Source organism: Fundulus heteroclitus, chromosome 3 (assembly GCF_011125445.2).
Source record: "Fundulus heteroclitus isolate FHET01 chromosome 3, MU-UCD_Fhet_4.1, whole genome shotgun sequence".
In the NCBI taxonomy this organism is placed as follows: Eukaryota; Metazoa; Chordata; class Actinopteri; order Cyprinodontiformes; family Fundulidae; genus Fundulus; species Fundulus heteroclitus.
In genome coordinates, this window is record NC_046363.1 from 43598032 (window position 1) to 43621530 (window position 23499).

Consider the following 23499-nt stretch of genomic DNA (forward strand, 5'->3'; position numbering starts at 1 on the left):
GTCCTTGATTTAAGCAGCTAGATTAAATGATCTGCCAATGGAATAAGGTTTTTTTCACTTAAAAATAAGAACTGCTCGTCTCCGTCGTCTTATTTCAAGCGCAGTATAACTAATTATATATACTAATTCCACTGGCTGATAAATAAAGGACAAATACACTCATTTCAAGACCATTTTACTTCCTTTTAGTTCCTTTTTGCAGAGCAGGAGCTGAGGTTCAGACTGGGATATTTCCTTTTTCTTATGAAATGCCCTGATAGATTAATATGCTGTGTTTTCTGGAACCATTGCGTACCACAGCGATGCGTTGAGCACCAGATTGAAGGCTCGGGTTACTTATCACTCTGTGCATCAGTCATCTAAGAGCCACAAGACGTCTGAGCTGAGAAGCTCATCAGTGTCATAGTCTGATCTGCCGCTGCGGGACCTCCCTGCTGAAAGCTGACGACCTTTTGTCCCGTTGATGGGCTCTCTGTGGTTTCCCTCCTCAGATAACCTACACCATCGCCAAGACCTACCAGCCTCTCAAACCCGAGTCTGTCTTATCTTTCCAGAACGCCGCCCTGGGGAGTGTAGGTGAGTGCCTTACTGTACACAACGCTCCATGCCCTTCCCGGAGCTGATACCAGAGCCTATCAGTAATATTCCACATTAATCTGGCTTCCCCACGATGGAAATGGGTCGAAATTCATTGTATTGATGAGTTAAATGTGGAAAACAGAGCACATCTTCCAGGGGTTATGTTGTAGTGATTTTGGTCTTTTAATGATTTATTTGAACCATCCTTTTTTCCCCCAGGGTGAAACGATTGCATAATTTCCAGCTGCAGAGATATAAAAAAATCAGCTGGAAGGGAATTTATTGTTTTATTTTATCTCGAATCCACTCAGGGTCAAAGTTATATAAATAAATTAAAAAGTAGTCATGCACCGCCACTGATATGCGGTTAAATATCCCCTTTGCTTCTTGAACGTCTGCTTTTGTTGCCACCAGCACGCTCTTTGCATAACCCTGGTTGGACATTCGTCCACTCTTCTTGGCAGAAACTCTGGAGTTTAACTCTTTCGGTTTAATGTCTCGGATGTAGCTTGTGAACACAGTCTGTAGATGAGCCATGATGTTGAGGTCTGAGATTTCAGAAGACAATCCCAGAAGCTTAATTGCTTAATAGCTGATTTAATATGATTCTCAGTACATAGCTCACGATACAATGCGATTATCGATATAGCTCAGCTTGATTTGATTTGACTCCAATATTACTTTCAAATTAATGCTCAAAGTCATTCAATCAACAAAACCAGCCAAATATTTTAGTCCTGTCCAATTTATTGAACACTGATGTATTAACAGGAAAATAAACTGCATTTGGTTCAATGCATTTAACGCATCACAGAAACCAAAAATGTGCCAAACGTCTGATTTTATGGACGAAGGCGCTTCTAAAATCCTGTCAGCTGTTCCGCAAATTCGTCTCACTTGCTCTTCCTCGCTGTGAACAGTAATGGTGAGATGTAATAACGCCCCCTAGGGGATGGGAGGTATATCGATATTGAAAGCCAAAATAACTTTGTCCTACAGGAACTCCTGCTTGTTTCAATCATCTGGTTGTTGTCATGAGGTGAAGTTGAACAGTTTACAGGTTGTCCAGCAGCACAGCTAGCTGTAATACAACCCCGCAGCATTATACTGCCACCGCTGTGCTTGACAGTTTGTACAGTTTTTGTTTTTTTGCCACTTGTGGCTTTTATTCATTAGCTGGAGAGGAAGTTGGGCTGAGAGAGAATCAAACCTGGGATAGCCATGTTGAGGACTGTAGTCTCAGTGTATGGTCCGGCTGCTGCATGGTAAAAGGTTTAGAATAAAAATAGAAATGTGTCCCAGCAGCAAGTTAAACGTGAATGGAAGCATGCAGATACACGCAAGGGTTAAAAAAAAAAAACTAAAAATAAGAATAAAAGACTGAATAGAAGAAAATACATTTTGCAACATAAGAAGAAATGCTTCACAGCTATTAGTTATCAGAAGTGTACAACTGAGCGGGTTGACCTCAAGAAATGGGCAAAACATGTATCTTTAAAAAAACGTGTATCTTTAAAAAAAACAACTGACTTCTTACAAGAGTGAAAAAACTGTAAAAACAGCAGATGTGATGAACACGTTAGGAGCATAGATGCATATAGAGTCTAACAGCTGCTGGGAGGAAGGATCTGCGATAGCGCTCCTTTGTGCACCTTGGATGCTGCAGTCTGTCACTGAAGGGGCTTTCTAAATATTTTTTTCTGAGTTTTAAAGCCTCACTTTGCCTCCTCCAGACATACTCTTTGTTATTATACCTGAATAGCTCAATCTTTGTCTCATTTGACCACAAAACACTTTCCCCAGATAACCTTTAGTTTCTCCATGTGGGGAAGGGAACATTTTTCGGTTGAAGGAGGAAGGTGTTGGTTGGCACCCTTTCAGGTCATAGCGATGTAAAACTCCCGTCTTTAATCCATTTATTCTGTTTCTGTTTTCCTATATTTTAATCATGTAGAGCACTTTGCATTGTCTTTATACTGAAATGTGCTATAGAAATAAATTTGCCTTGCCTTGTCACGGTGGGCAGTGATGCTGGTGTTCCAGCTGTTCCTGGGTTGGCCCTGAACATCATAAACTATTTATTTTCACCTGAGGCCAACAGACCTGGTCAGATGGTCTCAGCAGCAAAACGATCCCCAAAACGATAACCATAAATACTGAAATTCAGTTGAGGAATGAACAGATACCCACAGAATCATAAATCATGTTTTTTTTATAGTGTAAAGGTTTCATTCTGCCTCTTTGGAGCATTTTATAGGTTTCTGACTTTGGTTTTCTTTCAGTCTAAAGACAGAACGTGCAGAACTCTGTGATCCCGGTTTGTCATCTCTGACTTCCTCGCTGTCATTCCCACCATCTGTAACACCATCTAAAAGTGATGCTGGAGCGCTCTAACTTGCGGAGAATGTAAAATTAGAAACGTCATGAAATCTGTGCAGACCATAATAACACATAAAGCTCACATCCTCTCATAGTTGCAGATATTGGAAACATTCTCTTAACCTTATGGGAGGAAATCTGTCAGCGGCTTTAAACTGAGGCTCACGCTGACATTGATTTGAAGGAAGAATACAGGAACGGTTAAACCTCCAAAACTAAATGTATAATCAGGATGTCATGAATTATTTTAACCTAGCTGTCCTCTGAAGTGTTTTAAACATTTCCAAATGAGGTGCTGAGTGCTCGCTGCAGCCATATATGGAAACCTGAGCCCACGTGTGCTGTATGTTCGGGTATGTTAAAGCTACGCTAGGCTGGCCGCTTTGGATCACTGTGAGCTCTTGGATTAATAATGCAAGCCCCCTTCAGCAACAAGTAGCTGGATAACCTGGAGTTCAACTCTGCCCTAAAGGGTCAAGTGTGTCCGCTTTGAGTCTAGAACAAAACCCCAGCACGTCTGTGACGGTTAAAAAAGGGACGTGGCAAAGAGAAAACAACGGTTTAATTAAAACATTATTTGGTTTACAGAGGAGTAAACGTCCGCTCTATGGTCACCTGGTGGCAAAACCAGCCCAACTCGTCACCAGCCAACCTCCAGTGTGCTCTGCAGGCGATATGAGGAGCTTTTTGCTGCCATGCTGTTCGGGTTTTTCTAAACACGGCGCCATACATCAAGCCCGAACGTCTGCTTTGACCTAAAGTGTCTAAAGGACATTGTTCCTGAAGGCTTGTTCTTTATAGAAAGAAGAGGCCATCTACTTTCTGGAAAATCTTTTGTCTTGAGCCGGTCCACTGATCTGAATGTTTGAGCTGATATCAATAACTAATATTAATTTAGCTGTTGTGGATGATAACAGATTGTTACCGATGTTGTATTATTATGAAGCTCCTCTGCTTCAGTTAAGCAAAAAGGGAGCTAAAACTACGTCATATTTTCTTGAAATGAGTGTATTTGTCCTTGATCTGAGCAGGTAAATTTGATGATCTGCCAATGGAACAAGCTTTTTGCTCTTAAAATAGGAGCAACTCATCTCCGTCATCTCATTTCAAAGTGCTGTATATCTAATTATCTTGTTTTAGGGTCAACACACTCATTCTATTGGCAGATAATTTTATTTACCTGCTCAAATCTAGGACAAATACACTAATAAAAAAACAAAAATAGACTTATTTTTAGGTGCCTTTTTGCAGTGCCCCTTCAGTCCTGCCCTGCATCACTAACCCTGTCACATGACCAACATCAGTTGTTAATACTGGCCCCGTTTCACTTATTGGACCGATGCTGATATATTGAAAACTGGCTAACACCAGCAGATAATGATGTTAATGTTAATATATTTTGCATCCCTGCGTTGAACTTTAACTTTTATCGTGCTAACTGAGGCCTGCAGGTCAGAGAGGAAGCTCCTGGGGTTTTTTGTCGCCTGCCTGATCATTACATCGTCTGATTTAATTATCTGTTCTCCTTCTCAGTGTCAGAAATAACAGAACAACATTTGAGTAGAAAAGCCAACCCTTGGCTGAAGTGTTTGAATCGCTTCTCCGTCCGTCCGTCCGTTGTCTTCCGCTTATCCGGGGTCGGGTCGCGGGGGTAGCAGCTTCAGTAGGGAGGCCCAGACGTCCCTCTCCCCAGCCACTTGGGCCAGCTCCTCAGGAGGAATCCCAAGGCGTTCCCAGGCCAGCCGGGAGACATAGTCCCTCCAGCGTGTCCTGGGTCTTCCCCTGGGTCTCCTCCCGGTGGGACGTGCCCGGAACACCTCTCCAGGGAGGCGTCCAGGAGGCATCCTGACCAGATGCCCGAGCCACCTCAACTGGCTCCTCTCGACGTGGAGGAGCAGCGGCTCTACTCTGAGTCCTCCCCGGATGACTGAGCTCCTCACCCTATCTCTAAGGGAGAGCCCAGACACACTACGGAGAAAACTCATTTCAGCCGCTTGTATCCGGGATCTCGTTCTTTCGGTCACGACCCAAAGCTCGTGACCATAGATGAGGGTAGGAACGTAGATCGACCGGTAAATCGAGAGCTTCGCCTTTTGGCTCAGCTCTCTCTTCACCACAACGGATCGGTACAGCGCCCGCTTCACAGCAGACGCTGCACCAATCCGCCTGTCGATCTCCCGCTCCATCTTCCCCTCATTCGTGAACAAGACCCCAAGATACTTGAACTCCTCCACTAGGGGCAGGACATCCTCCCCAACCCGGAGAAGGCACTCTACCCTTTTCCGGTTCAAGACCATGGTCTCGGATTTGGAGGCACTGATCTTCATCCCGGCCGCTTCGCACTCGGCTGCGAACCGCTCCAGTGAGAGCTGTAGATCACGCCCTGATGAAGCCAATAGGACCACGTCATCCGCGAATAGCAGAGACGCAATCCTAAGGCCACCAAAGCGGATCCCCTCAACACCTTGGCTGCGCCTAGAAATTCTGTCCATAAAAGTTATGAACAGAATCGGTGACAAAGGGCAGCCTTGGCGGAGTCCAACTCTCACCGGAAACGAGTCCGACTTACTGCCGGCAATGCGGACCAGACTCTGACACCGGTCGTACAGAGACCTGACAGCCCTTATTAAAGGGTCCGGTACTCCATACTCCCGGAGTACCCCCCACAGGATCCCCCGGGGGACACGGTCGAATGCCTTCTCCAGATCCACAAAGCACATGTAGACTGGTTGGGCAAACTCCCATGCCCCCTCAAGAATCCTGCTGAGGGTGTAGAGCTGGTCCAGTGTTCCACGGCCAGGACGAAAACCACACTGCTCTTCCTGAATCCGAGATTCGACTATCCGACGGACCCTCCTTTCCAGAACCCCTGAATAGACCTTACCAGGGAGGCTTAAGAGTGTGATTCCTCTGTAGTTGGAACACACCCTCCGGTCCCCCTTTTTAAATAGGGGGACCACCACCCCAGTCTGCCAATCCAGGGGAACTGCCCCCGATGTCCACGCAATGTTGCAGAGCCGCGTTAACCAACACAGCCCCACAACATCCAGAGCCTTAAGGTACTCAGGGCGAATCTCATCCACCCCCGGAGCCTTGCCACCGAGGAGCTTTTTAACAACCTCGGCAACCTCAGCACCAGAGATGGGAGAACCCGACCCAGAGTCCTCAGGCTCTGCTTCCTCAATGGAAGACGTGTTGGTGGGATTAAGGAGGTCTTCGAAGTATTCCGCCCACCGACGCACGACGTCCCGAGTCGAGGTCAGCAGCACACCACCCCCACTGTAAACAGTGTTGGTACTGCACTGCTTCCCCCTCCTGAGACGCCGGATGGTGGACCAGAATCGCTTCGAAGCCGTACGGAAGTCTTTCTCCATGGCCTCTCCGAACTCTTCCCACGCCCGAGTTTTTGCCTCGGCGACCAGCCGAGCCGCCTGCCGCTTCGACTGCCGGTACACATCAGCTGCTTCCGGAGTCCCACAGGCCAAAAAAGCCCGGTAGGACTCCTTCTTCAGCTTGACGGCTTCCCTCACCGCTGGTGTCCACCAGCGGGTTTGAGGGTTGCCGCCGCGACATGCACCGACAACCTTGCAGCCACAGCTCCGACTAGCCGCCTCAACAATAGAGGCGTGGAACATGGTCCATTCAGACTCAATGTCCCCCGCCTCCCTCGGGACGTGTTTAAAGTTCTCCCGGAGGTGGGAGTTAAAGCTCCGCCTCACAGGGGACTCCGCCAGACGTTCCCAGCAAACCCTCACAGTACGTTTGGGCCTGCCCGGTCGGACCGGCTTCCTCCCCCGCCATCGGAGCCAACTCACCACCAGGTAGTGGTCGGTGGAGAGCTCCGCCCCTCTCTTCACCCGAGTGTCCAAGACATGCGGCCGCAGGTCAGATGAAACGACAACAAAGTCGATCATTGAACTGCGACCTAGGGTGTCCTGGTGCCAAGAGCACATATGGACACCCTTATGCTTGAACATGGTGTTTGTGATGGACAATCCATGACGAGCACAGAAGTCCAACAACAAAACACCACTCGGGTTCAGATCAGGTGGGCCATTCCTCCCAACCACGCCCCTCCAGGTCCCACTGTCATTGCCCACGTGAGCGTTGAAGTCCCCCAGCAAAACGAGGGAGTCCCCAGGAGGGGCACTCTCCAGTACCCCTTCCAAGGACTCCAAAAAGGGTGGGTAATCTGAACTGCTGTTTGGCGCATAAGCGCAAACAACAGTCAGAACCCGTCCCCCCACACGGATGCGGAGGGAGGCCACCCTCTCGTTCACCGGGGAAAACCCCAACGTGCAGGCACCGAGATGGGGGGCAACAAGTATGCCAACCCCAGCTCGGCGCCTCTCACCATGGGCAACTCCAGAGTGGAAGAATGTCCAGCCCCTCTCAAGGAGACTGGTTCCGGAGCCAGAGCGGTGCGTCGAGGTGAGTCCGACTATCTCTAGTCGGAACCTCTCAACCTCGCGCACAAGCTCAGGCTCCTTCCCCACCAGAGAGGTGACATTCCACGTCCCAAGAGCCAGCTTCTGCAGCCGAGGATCGGAACGCCAAGGTCCCCGCCCTCCACTGCTACCCGTTACACATTGCACCCGACCCCTTTGGCCCCTCCGACAGGTGGTGAGCCCATCGGAAGGGGGACCCATGTCGCCTCTTCGGGCTGAGCCCGGCCGGGCTCCATGGGCAAAAGCCCGGCCACCAGACGCTCGCCAACGTGCCCCACCTCCAGGCCTGGCTCCAGAGTGGGGCCCCGGTGACCCGCGTCCGGGCGAGGGAACACGAGGTCCAACAATTGTACTCATCATAAGGGGAGTTTTGGGCTGCGCTTTGTCTGGTCCCTCACCTAGGACCTGTCTGCCTTGGGTGACCCTGCTAGGGGCTTAAAGCCCCTGACAGCATAGCTCCTAGGATCACTGGGACACTCAAACCCCTCCACCACGGTAAGGTGGCAGCCCAGGGAGGGGCTGCCACTTTAACTTTTATCGTGCTAACTGAGGCCTGCAGGTCAGAGAGGAAGCTCCTGGGGTTTTTTGTCGCCTGCCTGATCATTACATCGTCTGATTTAATTATCTGTTCTCCTTCTCAGTGTCAGAAATAACAGAACAACATTTGAGTAGAAAAGCCAACCCTTGGCTGAAGTGTTTGAATCGCTTCTCCTCCTCCAGAAATGAAGCAGTTCCTAAGCAACCGCCGCCGAGACTCCCACATGAACTGGTTTGAGTCGGCCTCGGACTGGGAGCAGGAGCTGGAGAGGTGTGGGGCCACGAGCTGGAGGGTCAGCTCCGTCAACGACCGCTTCGAAATGTCCACCAGGTGAGACCACAGGTGATGGCAAGGCAGTAAAACCATGAGATGACGCCCAAAAACCTGCATTTCAGATGCATTGTTCTCTCTGCACTAAAAGGAGAATCATGTCTCAGGAGGCAGAAGATTGTATTGTGTCTGAAACTAAGCCTTTCTCTCTGCTTCCTGACAGCCTGTCGAAGTTCATCGTGGTTCCTCACAAGGTTTTGGACACGGAGCTGAAGAAGAGTTTTGCCCACTTCAACGAAGGACGGATCCCGGTGGGTTTTCCAAACTCCTGCACATTAAAACACGGCTTCCTTTCTAACGGATACAGGAACGGAGGCTCAGACGTCTTTAATCATCTTGACACATGTTGAACCTCTTATTTTCACGTTTGGAGCTAATTTTCAATCACCTTCTGTTTTTCCTTCCTTCATGCTGTGTTCTGCTTAGATCTAAATGTCTGTAAAAGCTCAAAATGTGACTTCATCTTCTTCCAGTGCACAAAATTAAAGGGAGGCTTTGAAAACTCATCAGATCCCGTTGGATCTAGAAATGTGCTGGGAACAACAGGATGAAAATCATCAGCGCCACTGATGGCTTAGGCCAGGGGTGTCAAACTCATTTTGGTTGAGGGGCCGCATACAGCTTAATTTGATCTCAAGAGGGCCACACGAGTAAAATCATTGCAAGATTAAATAGAACTAATAAATGTGGACTTGTTGATTTTTATATTAAATTAATTTCACTTTTATGCAATATATTATGAATAACCTGAGCGTTTTTAAGAAAAGTATGTGCAATTTCAACAATACTTTTACTCAGTTAAACATTTACTTAAGTGCATTATGCATAAGAACTGATCACAGTGATTATACAATGTTGAAAAACATTTATTCACATTTTTTGGAACTTAAAAACACTGTCCTGCATGACAAAATACATCAAACGGATAAAAATTAAGAAATTATTTAAATTTTTCCACACCTGAAGCCTAATCTGCTAATTAAAACACAGCGCCCCTCGTGGACAATATAGGAACTGCATATTTTCAATTTAACAAAATACATGTTTTTTTTTCCAATAATTGTTTTATCATTCTCTTCCTTTTATCTTGTCCACTTGTGAACGTCAAATCTGATGAGCTCTTTGTGGCATCTTATTGCCACATTGCCAGACAGGACACTGGGGGAAAAAAAAAAAAAAAAAAAATTTTTTTTTTTTTTTTTTTTATAATGATAATGCATTTAGCCACAGGGCCGGACTAAATTGTTCGGCGGGCCGGATCCGGCCCGCGGGCCATATGTTTGACACCCCTGGCTTAGGCTGAAGTCGTGAAGCTAAAAAACGAATGAAATTTGCAGAAATGGTTGTCTACGGTAACAGTTCCCTCATCCTCCAGGAACCGCCTGTTTACGGCGTCATCCTGCACCAGGAGGAGCCCAGTGAGGGTCTGGAGATCTCATCCTGATGCCTAATGGCAGTTTGGGCCATTTTTTTAAACTCTCTACAGGTCTGTGTGCCTCTCCAGACCAACACTGACCCCCCAGCAGCCCTACCTTTGTAGGGTCCAGGCATCACCTCATGGTACCAGAAGTGACCCGGACCCTTTGTCAATTACAAAACTACTAAAAAAGCTGTCAAAGAAACATGAGGAGGGGAAAAAAGTCCTATTTTTGGGGGGTTGTCTAATTTTTGCCCCTGTAGTTCACCTGTTGTTAATTCCCCCCCACTACTGAACTGATTAGATCATTAATACACAAGTTTAACTGACTTGCTATTCTACTCTGATTAAAACACGGTCCCTTTGAGGCGTGTATATATTTATATTGAGCCTGTTGATCTAAACGCTGTTTAGGCAAGGCAAGGCAAAGGCAAGGCAAATTTATTTATATAGCACAATTCAGTACAAAGACAATGCAAAGTGCTTTACATGATTAAAATATAGCAAAATAAAACAGAATAAGAGCAAGTAGGAATAAAATATAGAAAGAAAATAGAACAAAAAAGTGGTGATTCAGTTAACTAGGACAGTTGAAGGCAATTTTAAACAAATGTGTTTTTAATCTTGATTTAAAAGAACTCAGGCTTTCCGCACTTTTACAGTTTTCTGGAAGTTTGTTCCAGATAATTGGAGCATAGGAACTAAATGCTGCTTCTCCGTGTTTAGTTCTGGTTCTAGGTATGCAGAGTAGGCTGGAGCCAGAAGACCTTAATGGTCTGGAGGGTTTATACGCTGATAACAAGTCTGTGATGTATTTAGGAGCTAAGCCATTTAAGGATTTATAGACTAACAGAAGTATTTTAAAGTCTATTCTCTGAGATATAGGGAGCCAGTGTAAGGACTTTAGAACTGGGGTTATGTGCTCTACTTTCTTAGTCTTAGTGAGGACGCGGGCAGCAGCGTTCTGGATCAGCTGCAGCTGTCTGATCCACTTTTTAGGCAGACCTGTAAAAACACCGTTGCAGTAATCAATTCGACTAAAAATAAACGCATGGATTAGTTTTTCTAGATCCTGCTGAGACATCAGTCCTTTAATCCTAGAAATGTTCTTCAAGTGATAGAAAGCCGACCTTGTAACTGTCTTTAGATGCTAAAGACAGTTACAAGACAGTTTAGATCGTATTTCCCCAGAAATCGCAGCACAATCTATTTTCTTTGTTAAAGAAAAGTCTTCTCCTTGTTCGTCTGTACAGCCAGTTATAATGGGATGACGTTTCAGCCTCTCATTAACATAGTTTCAGGACAAACGAGAGCAGATGGAGTTTATATGTCACTGGAACGTTGTTGTTGTTGTGGAACGTATAATTAAGCAGGACGGTGCTCTGTTTTTGTGCTTTGCAGCGCTGGTGCTGGAGGCATCCCAGAGGCAGCGATCTGCTGCGCATGTCCAGCTTTCAGAACAACATCTACCACGAGAAAGACGACCTCAGGTCTGGGAACGCTTTAAACTCTACAGCTGCATTTATTTAGCTGGGTGATAATATATTCTGGTTTCTGGGTAACGTTTGTGTGTGTCAAACCCTGAGATGTCCATTTGTTTGTATTTTGGAGGTCTGCTAGAATGTCTTAGGGATGGAAACGGTTTGTGGATTTTCTTGTCTTGGTTTTGGATGTTTTCGGACAACAGTTCAATCTTTGTGCGTCAAACACCCAGTAAACGCCTAAAAGAAGGCTCTATTCCTATAGTTTAGCCTCAAGCAAACGTATTCTTTCAATTAAGATGAGTAAGCTCCTCCTAAGCTATTTATGCTAAACATCAAAAGTTATTTTGAAACCAGCTAAATCTTCCTATCTGTTGTCTAAGAATCTTCAACGTCAGACTCACAACCACATGCCTTCTGCCAAACTACCAGCAGCTTTCAGCGTTTTGCAACACAACATGGTTCGTTCTTTAGATAACGATATTAAAAACACAAAAGCCGATTATTTCTACTGCAGTTACTTGGTATTTCTGGAGTGTTGGAAAATAACGGACGAAAGTTGGTGTTTTGTTTACAGCTTGTGTGTTGCACACTTTATTTTAAAATGCCTGATGTCACCTTAGTGTTTAGTGGGCTAAGTCCGTCTCTTTGATACCGGGGTCCCGGGTTTGAATCCTTGTTGCGTCAGGAAGGGCGTCCACAGAGTGTGTGGAGAAGGGAGAAGGGTACACCAGGAGACTATAAGCGGGAGCTTCTAAGGTTTGAGCGTTTTCTACACACAAACATTGATTGGTTAATTCAACTGAGCCTGTTTTCCCTCCATTTTTCCCCCTTTTCCCTTATTCTTCCTTCCTTTCGGCAATTCCAAGGAGGGACAAAAATAATGAAGTTACCAAATTTTTCGGACTATAACTCTCACTTTTTCTCATAGTTTGGCCGATCCTGTGACTTGGATTCAGGTGCAACTTGTGTATCAAATTTAAATGGTAATTCATGCTGACCAGCTCGAACCAGGGAGTAAATATTACCGTCTACAGCCACCAGAGGGCACTCTAGGCTTGTGAAAACTATCCTGCTCCTGTACAACTTAAAAATTAATTGAAACATTAACTTATAGACAACAAAGACTGAACACGTTTGTATGTTGTTTCCCTGTTTAATTCTGCATAATGCGCAGCAGAGCGTGTTGCAGCTCTAAGGACCCAGACCGAGACAGAACCTGTTATTGGGCTGCCCATGAAGCTAATAGCAGCTAGCGTTAGCTTACAGCTCTGTTCTCTAGGCTTTTTACAACTTCACTGATGTACGTGAGCTTTATGTTGTTCTCAGACATCTGTGTCGTACTGTTAGCTTAGCACGTAGCACCATTACGCTCACGGTCTAATTTAGGCGTAATTTTGACAACTTTAAGCGTAAGGGGCTGTTACGTTGAAATATGCTGGAAAAAAACGTTGCTAATTTACCCCATTCATCCTCCCAGGTATGTTCCACGTTATTCAGCCGGTTATGTAATTTAATAAATTGGCTTACCAGATTAAATGTCAGTTTTTTGTTGCGACTTATGTATGTTTTTTTCCTCTTTATGACACATTTTTTGACTGATGTAATTTATATTCCGGAGCGATTTATAGTCCGAAAAATATGTTAATTTGTTCTTCAGTAATAAAGTTGGTGTTTCAGAATTGAACAAAAGATACGGCCATCCTCATCCAATCACGTGATTTTGGCCTTACTGAGGTTACTTCTCCTCTCAGATTAATCCTTCTCTTGCTGCAGATGGAGCTGCTTGAGTCTGTGTTCAAGTTGTGCTGACATGAATGTGGCGACGCCTGACTCAGGGAGCAGCCGAAAGGACTGCAGTTTATTAAATTTAAAGTGCCTGGCCCTGATCGGTCACATGAAAACAGCCACAAATAAGCACCACAGAGCCAAATATATGGGCCACGGTTTGGTCGAGCACCCTGGCTACACATTTCCTTTTTGGTTAAAGTTGAATTTGACACAAAAGCTTCACTTTTACACATGGTGTGAGTCTGAACAGCATGCAGTTAAAAAGTAAAAGGCTGGAAGAGATCACTCATCTGTGAAGCTGTCGCTGACGGAACAAGCCTAAAAACAGGAAACTGAAAAAAAGCCTCACTACAGATTTCAGCTTCTTTTATTGCTTTTTATGATATTAATTTCCAGAGTTTTCAAATCCTTTGGTTGATTTCTATGTTCTGTTTTGTCAGGTTGTCTAGCTTTGCTACCAGCTATTTCTGCTTCGACTCTGCAGCCAGGGGGTTATTTCTGTCACCATGTTGAGAAGATGCTCTGATAAGTTTGATCACGCCCTGAACAGGAAACTCATTAGAAATTCTGAAAGCCACAAGCTGCTTTTTTTATACTCTAGGCTGCAGATTAAAACCTGTTTATAGCCAGAACCTCAGAATAAAGTCTGCTTCATTAGTTCATCTGCTTCATTTATTTACCTGCATATCTATTATCAGCTTACTGTAGAGACCATTTTAAATTGTATTACACAGAGAAAACACATTTCTTTAAAACAAATCTAAAGAAAACGTAGAACAGCTGTGTGTAGCTAAGTGCACCGCATGCTTTTACAGCCACATTCAGTATCAATAACCCTAATTAGTCGTCTTCCGTCTGACTTTATCAGCTTCTCACGTCGTTGTTGAGCTATTTTGGCCCAACTTTCATTCTAACATTGTTTCAGTTCATTGAGGTTTCGAGATATTTGTTTTTGCGTCGCGTTTCAGTCAGGTTACGGTCCGGACTTTGACTAGGCCAGTCATGTCCAACTCCAGTCCTGGAGGGCCGGTCTCCTGCCTGTGTTAGATCTGTCCCTGAGTGAGTGTGAAGCCGGCTTAACATGAAGGTATGAAGTCTACTAATGAAGCACTCATAAGCTTTAGCTGTGGTGAACCAGGAAAACACTTAAAACATGCAGAACCCTCCAGGACTGACTTTGGACCCCATGGGACAAGGCCAGTGTCAATTCCTTTCAGTTTATTCATATAGCGCCAGTTCACCTCATCTCAAGGCGCCTTACAAAGTCCCTTTTATTGAACAATCCAGACAGATTGCTTAAAAGGTTTGCTGTCTTAGGAAACCCAGCAGGTTTCATCGAGGCATTGACTCGCAGTAATCCCTCATACTGAGCATGCATGTAGCGACGGTGGAAACCCGAAACCCTTGTCAAGCTCTGTTTTTGCAGATTTCCTGCTGTGTTTGGGATCATTGCCCTGTTGGTGACCCAGTTTGGTCCAACCTTCAGCTGTCGGACAGAGGGCCTCACATTTGACTTGAATGCTTGGGTATACAAAAAACAAGGCCAAATTATCATCCCACCACCATCGTGCTTGACAGCTGGAATGAGGATGTTGCTTATTTGCTGTGTTTGGTTTCCCACAAACATCACCCTGTACTTTACACCAATCCCCTCTCTAATTTGGTCTCATCTGCCCGAGGGAGATTGATCTAAAAGTTTCATTGTTCATTCAGTTGCAGATTTGCAAACGTTGTGTTGGCATATTCTCTTTTATAGAGAATGGGTTTCATCTTCATCTTTCTTCTACTGTCCTGTCACAGACTTTAGCATCTACCTTGATAACTGGAACTCTTGGTTTTCATTTCTCTGACTTTAGAAGCTATTTGCCGGAGGTATTTCATTTATTTAACCCTTTATTTATACAGATATTCTCAATGAGATCCAAGATCACATTTTCCACAGAGACCTGTTTGTTAAAACAAAACGATAAAAATTAATAAACTTTTACAAACACTATAAAAATACAAGTAATTAGAATATTCTACTCAATCAAATAAACTAGTAAAACATGACCTAAAAACAAAAGCAAGCTGCATAAGACGATTTCTCTTTTTGTCTTAAAAGGAACATAAATTTTCCCAGAGGAGTCAAAGTGAATAGTTTCAGGGAGGTCCATGTTGACAGGGCAGAGCACAAAAAGGCTTTTTTTTTCTGATGGTACTGATGGATTGCTGAAGGAGATGAAGTCCTGAGAGCGAAGTCTGTGGCTGGACTGTCTGAGTGACGAGTATGAAGGCAGGAACAGCTTTATAGATGAAAACGTACCAATGCATGAGTTTACAGATCGATAACGATGTCCACTTCACCCGAGGATATAAATTAGAGGTAACAGATCTATACCCTGTTTATGAAGCTTAATGCTCCATGACAGACAGCATCAAACATCTGCAGAGAGGTGGCAGCTACATTCATAGACACAATGACCTAACAGAGGCTGTTTCTAAAGAAAAACCCCATTACTAATATTTTTAACATGTGATTTAAAGGATAGCTTATATGTTTATACGTCCTCTACTGGTAAACCTGTGAGTTTTTCTGTGAAAGGCAGAACTTGTGGAACTTTCTTCTGGTTAGCATACGGCATTACCTTCGTTTTAACAGCGTTTAGGACTCGTCTCAGAGGAAGGGAGTCAGGCTGAATAGTGTCAAACGCAGACTACAGACACCCAAGCACAACAGATTATTTTTTTTAATCAGAGCTTTTTCCATTTTGGTCAAATCTTTTAATAAAAATCAGTTCAATTCAATTACATTTTATTTATATTGCGCCAATTCATGAAACATGTCATCTCAAGGCACTTTACAAAGTCAAATTCAATAATATTATACAGATTGGGTCAGATTATACAGAAAAAAAATTAATATATAAGGGAAACAGTTGATTGCATCAAAGTCCTGACAAGCAGCATTCACTCCTGGAGAAGTGTAGAGCCACAGTGGACAGTCGTCTGCATTGTTGATGGCTTTGCAGCAATCCCTCATACTGAGCATGCATGAAGCGACAGTGGAAAAAAACCCACCCATTAACGGGAAGGAAAACCTCCAGCAGAACCAGAACCAGGCTCAGTGTGAACGCTCATCTGCCTCCACCCACTTGTGCTTAGAGAAGACAGAGCAGAGACACAGAAAGCACAGAAGCTCACATTGACCCAGTAATGTGTTCTACATTAGATGGTAATAGTGGATGATCTGTTTTCCGTGGATGATGTCACAGCTAACAGAATATATCAAACTGTTTGGAATATGGTGTGAATCTTTTGCCAACTTGTGGCTAAATTCACACAGCTTTATAACCTGTGAAAGTGTGTATAAACGCGTAGAAATGACAGAAGGTGTAGTTTCTCTTTACTGCGGCCGTATATGCGACTTACGCTAAAGGTAGGTTGGTGGTGAAGTAACGGGTTGTTGTTGCAGCGCGTTAACAGCAGGATGTTGTGTTCTGCAGGAACCTGGAGATGGTCCTGTTTGGCTGTCAGTCGTCTCTGTGCGTGGTGGTGGAGCTGGGCGAGGAGCTGCCGTCGCCTCCCGACATCCAGCTGGCACACAGCCGTCTGCGAGCCCTTTGTCTGGGAGGTGGGCCTGAACACGAGCAAACACACACACACCTGAACAAACGTGTCCGCGCACAAAAGACGAGGAAAGCACCTTAACAGACCTTTATTTGTAGAGCGCACCTGTCACATTTCCATTTAAAAGTAGAAAGTTCATCTCATCTAAGTTTTAAAGTCATTTAAACAGTTTAGCTTCTGATTGCTCTCATGGAGAGATAAACCTGCAGATCATCTGCAAAACAATGACATTGACCTCATATCTGGTGTCACAATAAACCTCAGCGCTGAGAGATGAGGGCTGGAAAAGAATCTATTTTTTAAAGTTTAAAAAGGGCTTAAAATAGGGCATAATGTCAACAAAGCTGACAAAAACTTACTAAACAAACTAAACAAACTTCTAGTTTTTAGACTAGAAATAAATACTTTTTTGGCTCCTAAGGATCTCTTAGTCATCTTCACAGCTTTTAACTATGTGTCCGCTTATGTCACTCAGATTTTTAACAAAGTATCAACTGCTTTTAGAATCTTGTCAAAAAACCCGTTAGCACACCCATTACATATGGCAAGGCAAATTTATTTATACAGCACAATTCAGTACAGAGACAATGCAAAGTGCTTTACATGATTAAAATATAGGAATAAAAGCAAGTAGGGATAGAATGTAGAAACAAAAAAGAACATTAAAAACAGTAAAACAGTTTAACATATATTTAACATATATTTAACGTTGATATTTTACACTTTTTATTTTTACCTTTTATCTATTTTTGATATTAAAAGCAAAATAACATCAGTTTTCATGTCAGAAGGAAGTGAAATGTGAAAATAAATAAATAAGATATCAAGTTTGACCCAAGCTGAAAACTTTGTAAGAAAAAAAAATAACATTGTTTGAATTTTTCTCTACAAGTTCAGAACATTTTTTTGGATTCTGCCTTTGCTTTGCATTCCTGAAACAAACTCCTTACCTGACGCTGAACTGTAGCTGTTTCATCTTTTCTACTTCTTGGTACCAATAATTTTAACGGAATCATGTAAGCCTGTTTTCCTTCCAGCAGACTAGGAGCACATTTTAGAAAATAACTGTTGTTGAAGTGACTTTGAAATGCCCAGAAGTAAGGTGTGTGAACGGACGTGTGGACAAAGGGATTTACGGCAGATAGCTGTAACTACAGAAATGACCAGCAACCCACTGCAAAGCTGTTAGTGTTGGGTTTTATGTAATAATTTGTCTGCAGAGCTGAAATGCTGATCCAGCCCTCGTTTGAACTCGCGTAGTGTGAAGGTCGCTGCTGCTTATCACAGCTCACACATTTTTCAGCTCTGTGTTTTGTCTTCTTTCACAGCGCAGAGCTCTCTGCTGTGGGAGAAAAAAAAAAAAACACCCACACACATGAATTCAGTGGGCTCGCCCGCAGGATTTAGCTTCAAAATGAAACTACATGATGCCTCTAAGGCTTGAGAGCTCAGTGACTGGCTCAGGGTTAGGGTTATGTGGGCTTTATTTGTCATATAACTGTTTCTGAAGGTAGAAAAGAGAAATATCTTCTATTGTCCCTCAGTGGAGGCGTTCATGTGAGAGCAGCAAAGTGACATGAGACAAATAACCTTGACAATAATGCCTCTTCTCACTGCTTGGTTAACTGATTATGCAAATTCAGGTTTGCATGTTTAATCATGTTGATCCATGATCTCATGCATCTCCCATGCCTCGGTTTGTAGACATCTCCACGTCTGTGTCTGTGCCTGATGACAAATGGTTATCCACGCTGGAGAGCACCCACTGGTTGGACTACATCAGGTAAAAACCCGCAGATGGTTCAGACTCACAGTCTGCGTCACCTCTCCCATACGGTTTTCCAGACATTTTTTACTGGGTGTTGTTACACTGTGACAAAACTACACCTCCCATAATGCAACGAGCACACGGCCTGTCAGAAGCAGTTAATCATCCTGCTGACCTGTGAAAGAATTCAGTTATTTTTCTCCTGCCTCCTTCCTTCCTTCCTTCTGTTCCTCTTTTCCCCTATATTGTTTCTTCTATCAACCATTCCTTCTCTTCTTTATTCTATCCATCCCTCTTTCTTCCCTACCATCTATCCTTTCTAACCGTATTTTTGAACCATTATAAGACACATTAAATATTTTTCCCTGTTTCTAACATAAATAAACGTAACCTTTATAGTGAATTAACTTACTAGGTTTATTGTTGCACTTCTAGTTTAGACATTACAGTCAGGCAGTCTTGTAGACAGCTCAGGGGTCCTATCAGGTAGTGACACAGTGTAACGTAATGCTCCGTATATTCATTGAGCGGAGCGGCTTCGTTGCTAACTAAAGTCGTATTTACACATTTTAATAGATTTATGAGCGCATTGTACCATATAAAATCAGTCAGTAAGCACAACAGTGATCATATATAAGGAGTACCATCAGTTTTTGAGAACATTTTAAGGATTTTAAGTACAGCTTATAGTCAGAAAAATACGGTACTTTTTTCCTCGTTTCCTTTATTGTTTTGCTTTGTCCTTCCTTTCCTCCTGGCTGAGCGTTCTTCCTCCCATCCATCCTCTGTTTGTCAGAGCTTTTATAGCAGTGGCGTCAGTCTGAGCAGAGACACCCAGACCCTGCAGCCCTTCCAGCAGGAACACCGAGGCGCTCCTCGATCTGTCCTCTTACATCAGCGCTCCATCAGATATAGGGTCTCACTGTCAAACTGCCCCTTAGAGACATTCTGCTTGTATTTGTGACTTTATTGTTTTAGATTTTACTTTAAAGACATATTCTAACCTCAGATGAGAGACGCATGTCTGTATTCAGCCTGATGGATATTTTAGGTCGGCCTCAATCTGTCCATCAGTTTCCTCCTTCATTCTAGGTGTTGGAAAATCTGGCTCAAAACATGAGCTCATCCACTTAAAGCCTCCTGCTACCTATAACTACTGTCTGAAACATTCAAATTATGTCTTTGAAGAGAACATTAACAGCAGTATTGATAAAAAAAAAAAAATCATGCTGGTTAATTTAGGTTTAATGTTGATGACGATAAAGAGCAGAATCAGAGCAGAATGCAGGCCAGATTAATCCCAGCTCACATCAATGTTTGGGTCACTGCTTGCAAAGTGAGCATTAGGGCTGTGCATAAAAAATTATACAAAGATCAACATAGATGTTTTTAAAACTGATTTAATATCGATATTCAGGCTTTCAATATCAATATACCTCCCAACCTCTAAGGGGTGTTATTCCATCGCGCCATTACTGTTCACAGCGAGGAGGAGCAAGTTAGACGAATTTGCGGAACGACCGAACAGGATTTTAGAAGCGCCTACGTCCCTAAAATCAGACGTTTGGGCACATTTTTGGTTTCTGTGATGCGTTAAATGCATTGAACCAAATGCACTTTATTTTCCTGTTTCCTGGGCGTCCAGAAGGCCTTTGAGCACACTGAGGTTTCTCATGTGTTGCAGTGTAGCTGCTCAGATTGCGTCATTACAGCAAAAACTGCTCATATTTCCTTTTAACTCCAACATAAATGCTCCGGGGCCTGCCTACCCCTCACCTCTCTGTGTGTGTGCGTATCTCCAGGTCCTGTCTGAGGAAAGCTTCGGAGGTCTCCTGTTTGCTGCGCAGCGGTCACCTGACTGTGGCCCTGCAGGGTGAGTCACGTGACGCCGGACCCCGGCTCATATCATGCAACCCGTCCATTCATTATTCACATCAGCTCCTCCTCATTAAAGCCACATTAGGGCTCACACTGAGGTAGCTCTTTAGCAGGAACAGCCACAGTCCACTGGACCTACACGCTGCTCAAAGGCCTCCATTCAGAAAGGCTTAAAGATACGATCACAGCCCGCAGCGACCGCCGTTTCACCTGAGAGGTAAATCCATGCCAGGAAGGGCACAGCTGCATCTCACTGGGTAGATTCATCATTCAGACTTCTCTTTGAACGGCGCTGATCATTTGATGTGACTTCCTCATGAAACACCCAGAGACATGTCAGCTCTATTTATCCCAGACATGAATCGTCAGTTTTTATTAAAGCTCATCCAGATTCCTTTTTTTTTTTTCACTTTTTATTCAAACTTTATTTAAACAGCATAAATCTCATCCAGAAATTCTGTTTTTGAGAGAATAAATTTGCCCTTCTTATTAAACTCACATAGAGAAATCAGCTTTTGGAGCGTTTTAAGTCATCAAAGCCTCGGGAGTTTTTCTTTTTTCCTGCAGATGATGGGAGTCGCTCCTGACTTTTAGACGACTTTTGATCAGCAGTTGCACTTCTTACTGGGAATGGAAAAAGTGGAGGATTATTAAGGATTATTAATGCTGTGACTCATGCCTGACAAGCATATTGGTTCATTCCTCCCTATCCGTCGTGGCAGAACAAAATCACCCTGTGACACAGACTCAGCCCTGCATTATTCAAACCAGGGGACATTGCTGTCATCAGTTCTTGAACTTCACGTGTCATCCAGCCATTGTTTTTTCACTAATCTCCCAAAGTCTGAAATGCCACAAAGTGCATTGGAAGACTCCAGGGAAACGTCTTACTCTCTGGGAACCTTTATCGCCTTTAATCGCCACGTTTTATCAGACAGGTCTCTCTTTAAAATGAGATCTTGCATCTCAAAGAGAGTACCTTTATAAATAAAGATTAAATAAACAAAGTTGATATTTTTAGTGCAAAATACAAAAAAGTAACAAATATTTTTCTTGAAAATGTGAAAATATACTTTTTCAACAAAAGAGGAAGTCATGGTTGGATTAGAGCAGGAATCACCAACCTTTTAGAAGTTGAGAGCTACATTATTGCTACTGTGTCATAGGAAAGGCAGAGCTCACCTTAACTTTATGCAATATAAACATATTTTTGAAATCTTTTAAATCTATGTAAATACAAGTATGATTCAAAAGGAAGCACAACTAAATAAAAAAAAACATTTTAGATGCAGCTCACTGGGGGGTTGCTCTATTTTTGTAACAGGCTTGAGGGCCCCACATGGGGTCCTTGGGGGCTACCTGGTGCCTGCGGGCCCCATGTTGGTGACCCCTGGATTAGAGCAGATAATCCTGGGGTCGATCAGAGAGACCGCCTGTCTCTGTGGCGGCTGGTTTTATCAAACTGTGCTCTGCAGCGCCACCTGCAGGTAAAAGTCTGAGCAGTTTGTGTCCAGCACTGATCTCTATTTATTCACTGGAGTGCTGATTTGCTCGAAAAACTGAAGTCACTGGCCGCCATCTTGCTACTCCCTACTCTCACAGTATCCCACAGGATTTGGTTGCAACAACAAGCAGTTTTCTGGCTGTGTGAAAATGTTTCACAGGTAATTCTACAGTCAGTGGATGTACTAACACTGTCACCTACTAGGAAATCATGTGCTGAAATATTTTACATGTTATTCATATTAAATATATACATGTATATATAAATATGTATATAAGTATACATATATGTAAATATGTGTTTTTTTTCCACACAGTACTTGATAGTTTTAGTACATAACATAAAAGTATATGGCATTTGACATTTTAAAAGTTTTAAGCCCCCCTGAACATGAGAAAATCCTCATTATTCGATGCTGGTGGCTTCAAAGCGACTCATTCTAACAGCGGCTATTAGCTCTCCAGTGTATAATAGAGCTCAGTGGTGTCCAGGATGTAGAGCATCAGCAGCCGCAGCAAAGAGTCGCCTCTCTGGGTGTCTGGGTCTCCACGACAAACGCTGGACGGCATCTGTAGGTCAGCTGGCCGTTTGTTTGGCCCGATAACACATTTAGAACTCTACTGTTAGCGTAAAATGGACCTTTTCAGGTGGGTGTGACTTTAAACAAAGGATGAATATGTGAAAAGGCACTTCACTGTGTCAAGCAGAGTGGATTCACTGCAGATGTGTCAATGAGCACAGAAATGTGTTCCTCAGACACAGAATCAACGTTCGTTTTATGGCCATTTGTCTCCAGCACAGCTGAGGGCTGAGCTGAAGGGAAGATCAGCCAACCCAGAACTTTAGATTCAGGCTTTTCGTCGACCTTTAACTGAAGGCCTTATGAACAACTAGCGCTGCCACGTCTTAGATCAGGTGTCAGGCGGTGAAAGAGAAAACTTTGACTTGGTGCCGTCCTGTGTTTGAATCAGAGGTGGAGGACCGGGACATGAGCTGCGTGGTGTCCAGCCTGGTCCAGGTGATGTGTGACCCCCACTGTCGGACCCAGCACGGCTTCCAGGGCCTGGTGCAGAAGGAGTGGGTGATGGCCGGCCACCGCTTCTGCAGCCGCGTCAACTACCACCGAGACAGCGACAAGGAGGAGGTGAGGCCCTGAAGCCAGCGCCAGGACAGCAGCACATTTAATAATTTTCTGACTGGACCCACTCATCACGCCCCTCATGCCGTCCATCCCTCCTGCAGGCCCCGGTCTTCCTGCTCTTCCTGGACTGCGTGTGGCACCTGTGGTCTCAGTTCCCGTCCCGTTTCCAGCTGACAGACGACTTCCTGTTGGCCCTGCACGACAGCGTCCACCTGCCGCTCTTCTCCACCTTCCTGTCCAACTGCCAGCGGGAGAGATGCAAACGTTCCCAGGTGCTGGACCCCCGGCTCGAGTCGCTCAGGCTCAGACCCACAACAAACCCGCTGACCCGGTTTCCTTTAATCTCTTCCCAGAACGTGGGCCAGTCCTACACGCCTGTCAACGGTTGGAGGGACATGCTGAGTCCCGACTCTTCCTCGGACCCTTCAGACCCTCCTCTGCCTCCGGTTTGGGACTGGGCCCTGCAGTACAGCCGGGAGCGACAGGATGGCTTCAGCCAACCCGTCTGTGCGGCGCGGCCGCTGCAGCCGCTGCTGAACGGAAACCTTAACACCAACCTGGACTCGCACAGGGTAAACCTTCTGAGCACCTTTAAATCTGTTAGCAGCAGCAGCAGCAGCAGCAGCAGCACACGGC

The 23499-nt window shown here is 44.4% G+C and overlaps 1 protein-coding gene across 1 annotated transcript in view; it reads left to right on the forward strand.

The window, feature by feature from the left end:
* Positions 1-23499, forward strand: part of mtmr11 (myotubularin related protein 11) — a 52991-nt gene that overhangs the window by 20682 nt on the left and 8810 nt on the right. The window contains exons 6-15 of the mRNA XM_036135470.1: positions 492-576; positions 8127-8274; positions 8438-8525; positions 11093-11181; positions 16449-16576; positions 18277-18355; positions 20143-20213; positions 22694-22866; positions 22965-23135; positions 23217-23435. Of these exons, the coding sequence (XP_035991363.1) occupies positions 492-576; positions 8127-8274; positions 8438-8525; positions 11093-11181; positions 16449-16576; positions 18277-18355; positions 20143-20213; positions 22694-22866; positions 22965-23135; positions 23217-23435 (1251 nt within the window). The remainder of the gene's footprint in view (positions 1-491; positions 577-8126; positions 8275-8437; positions 8526-11092; positions 11182-16448; positions 16577-18276; positions 18356-20142; positions 20214-22693; positions 22867-22964; positions 23136-23216; positions 23436-23499) is intronic.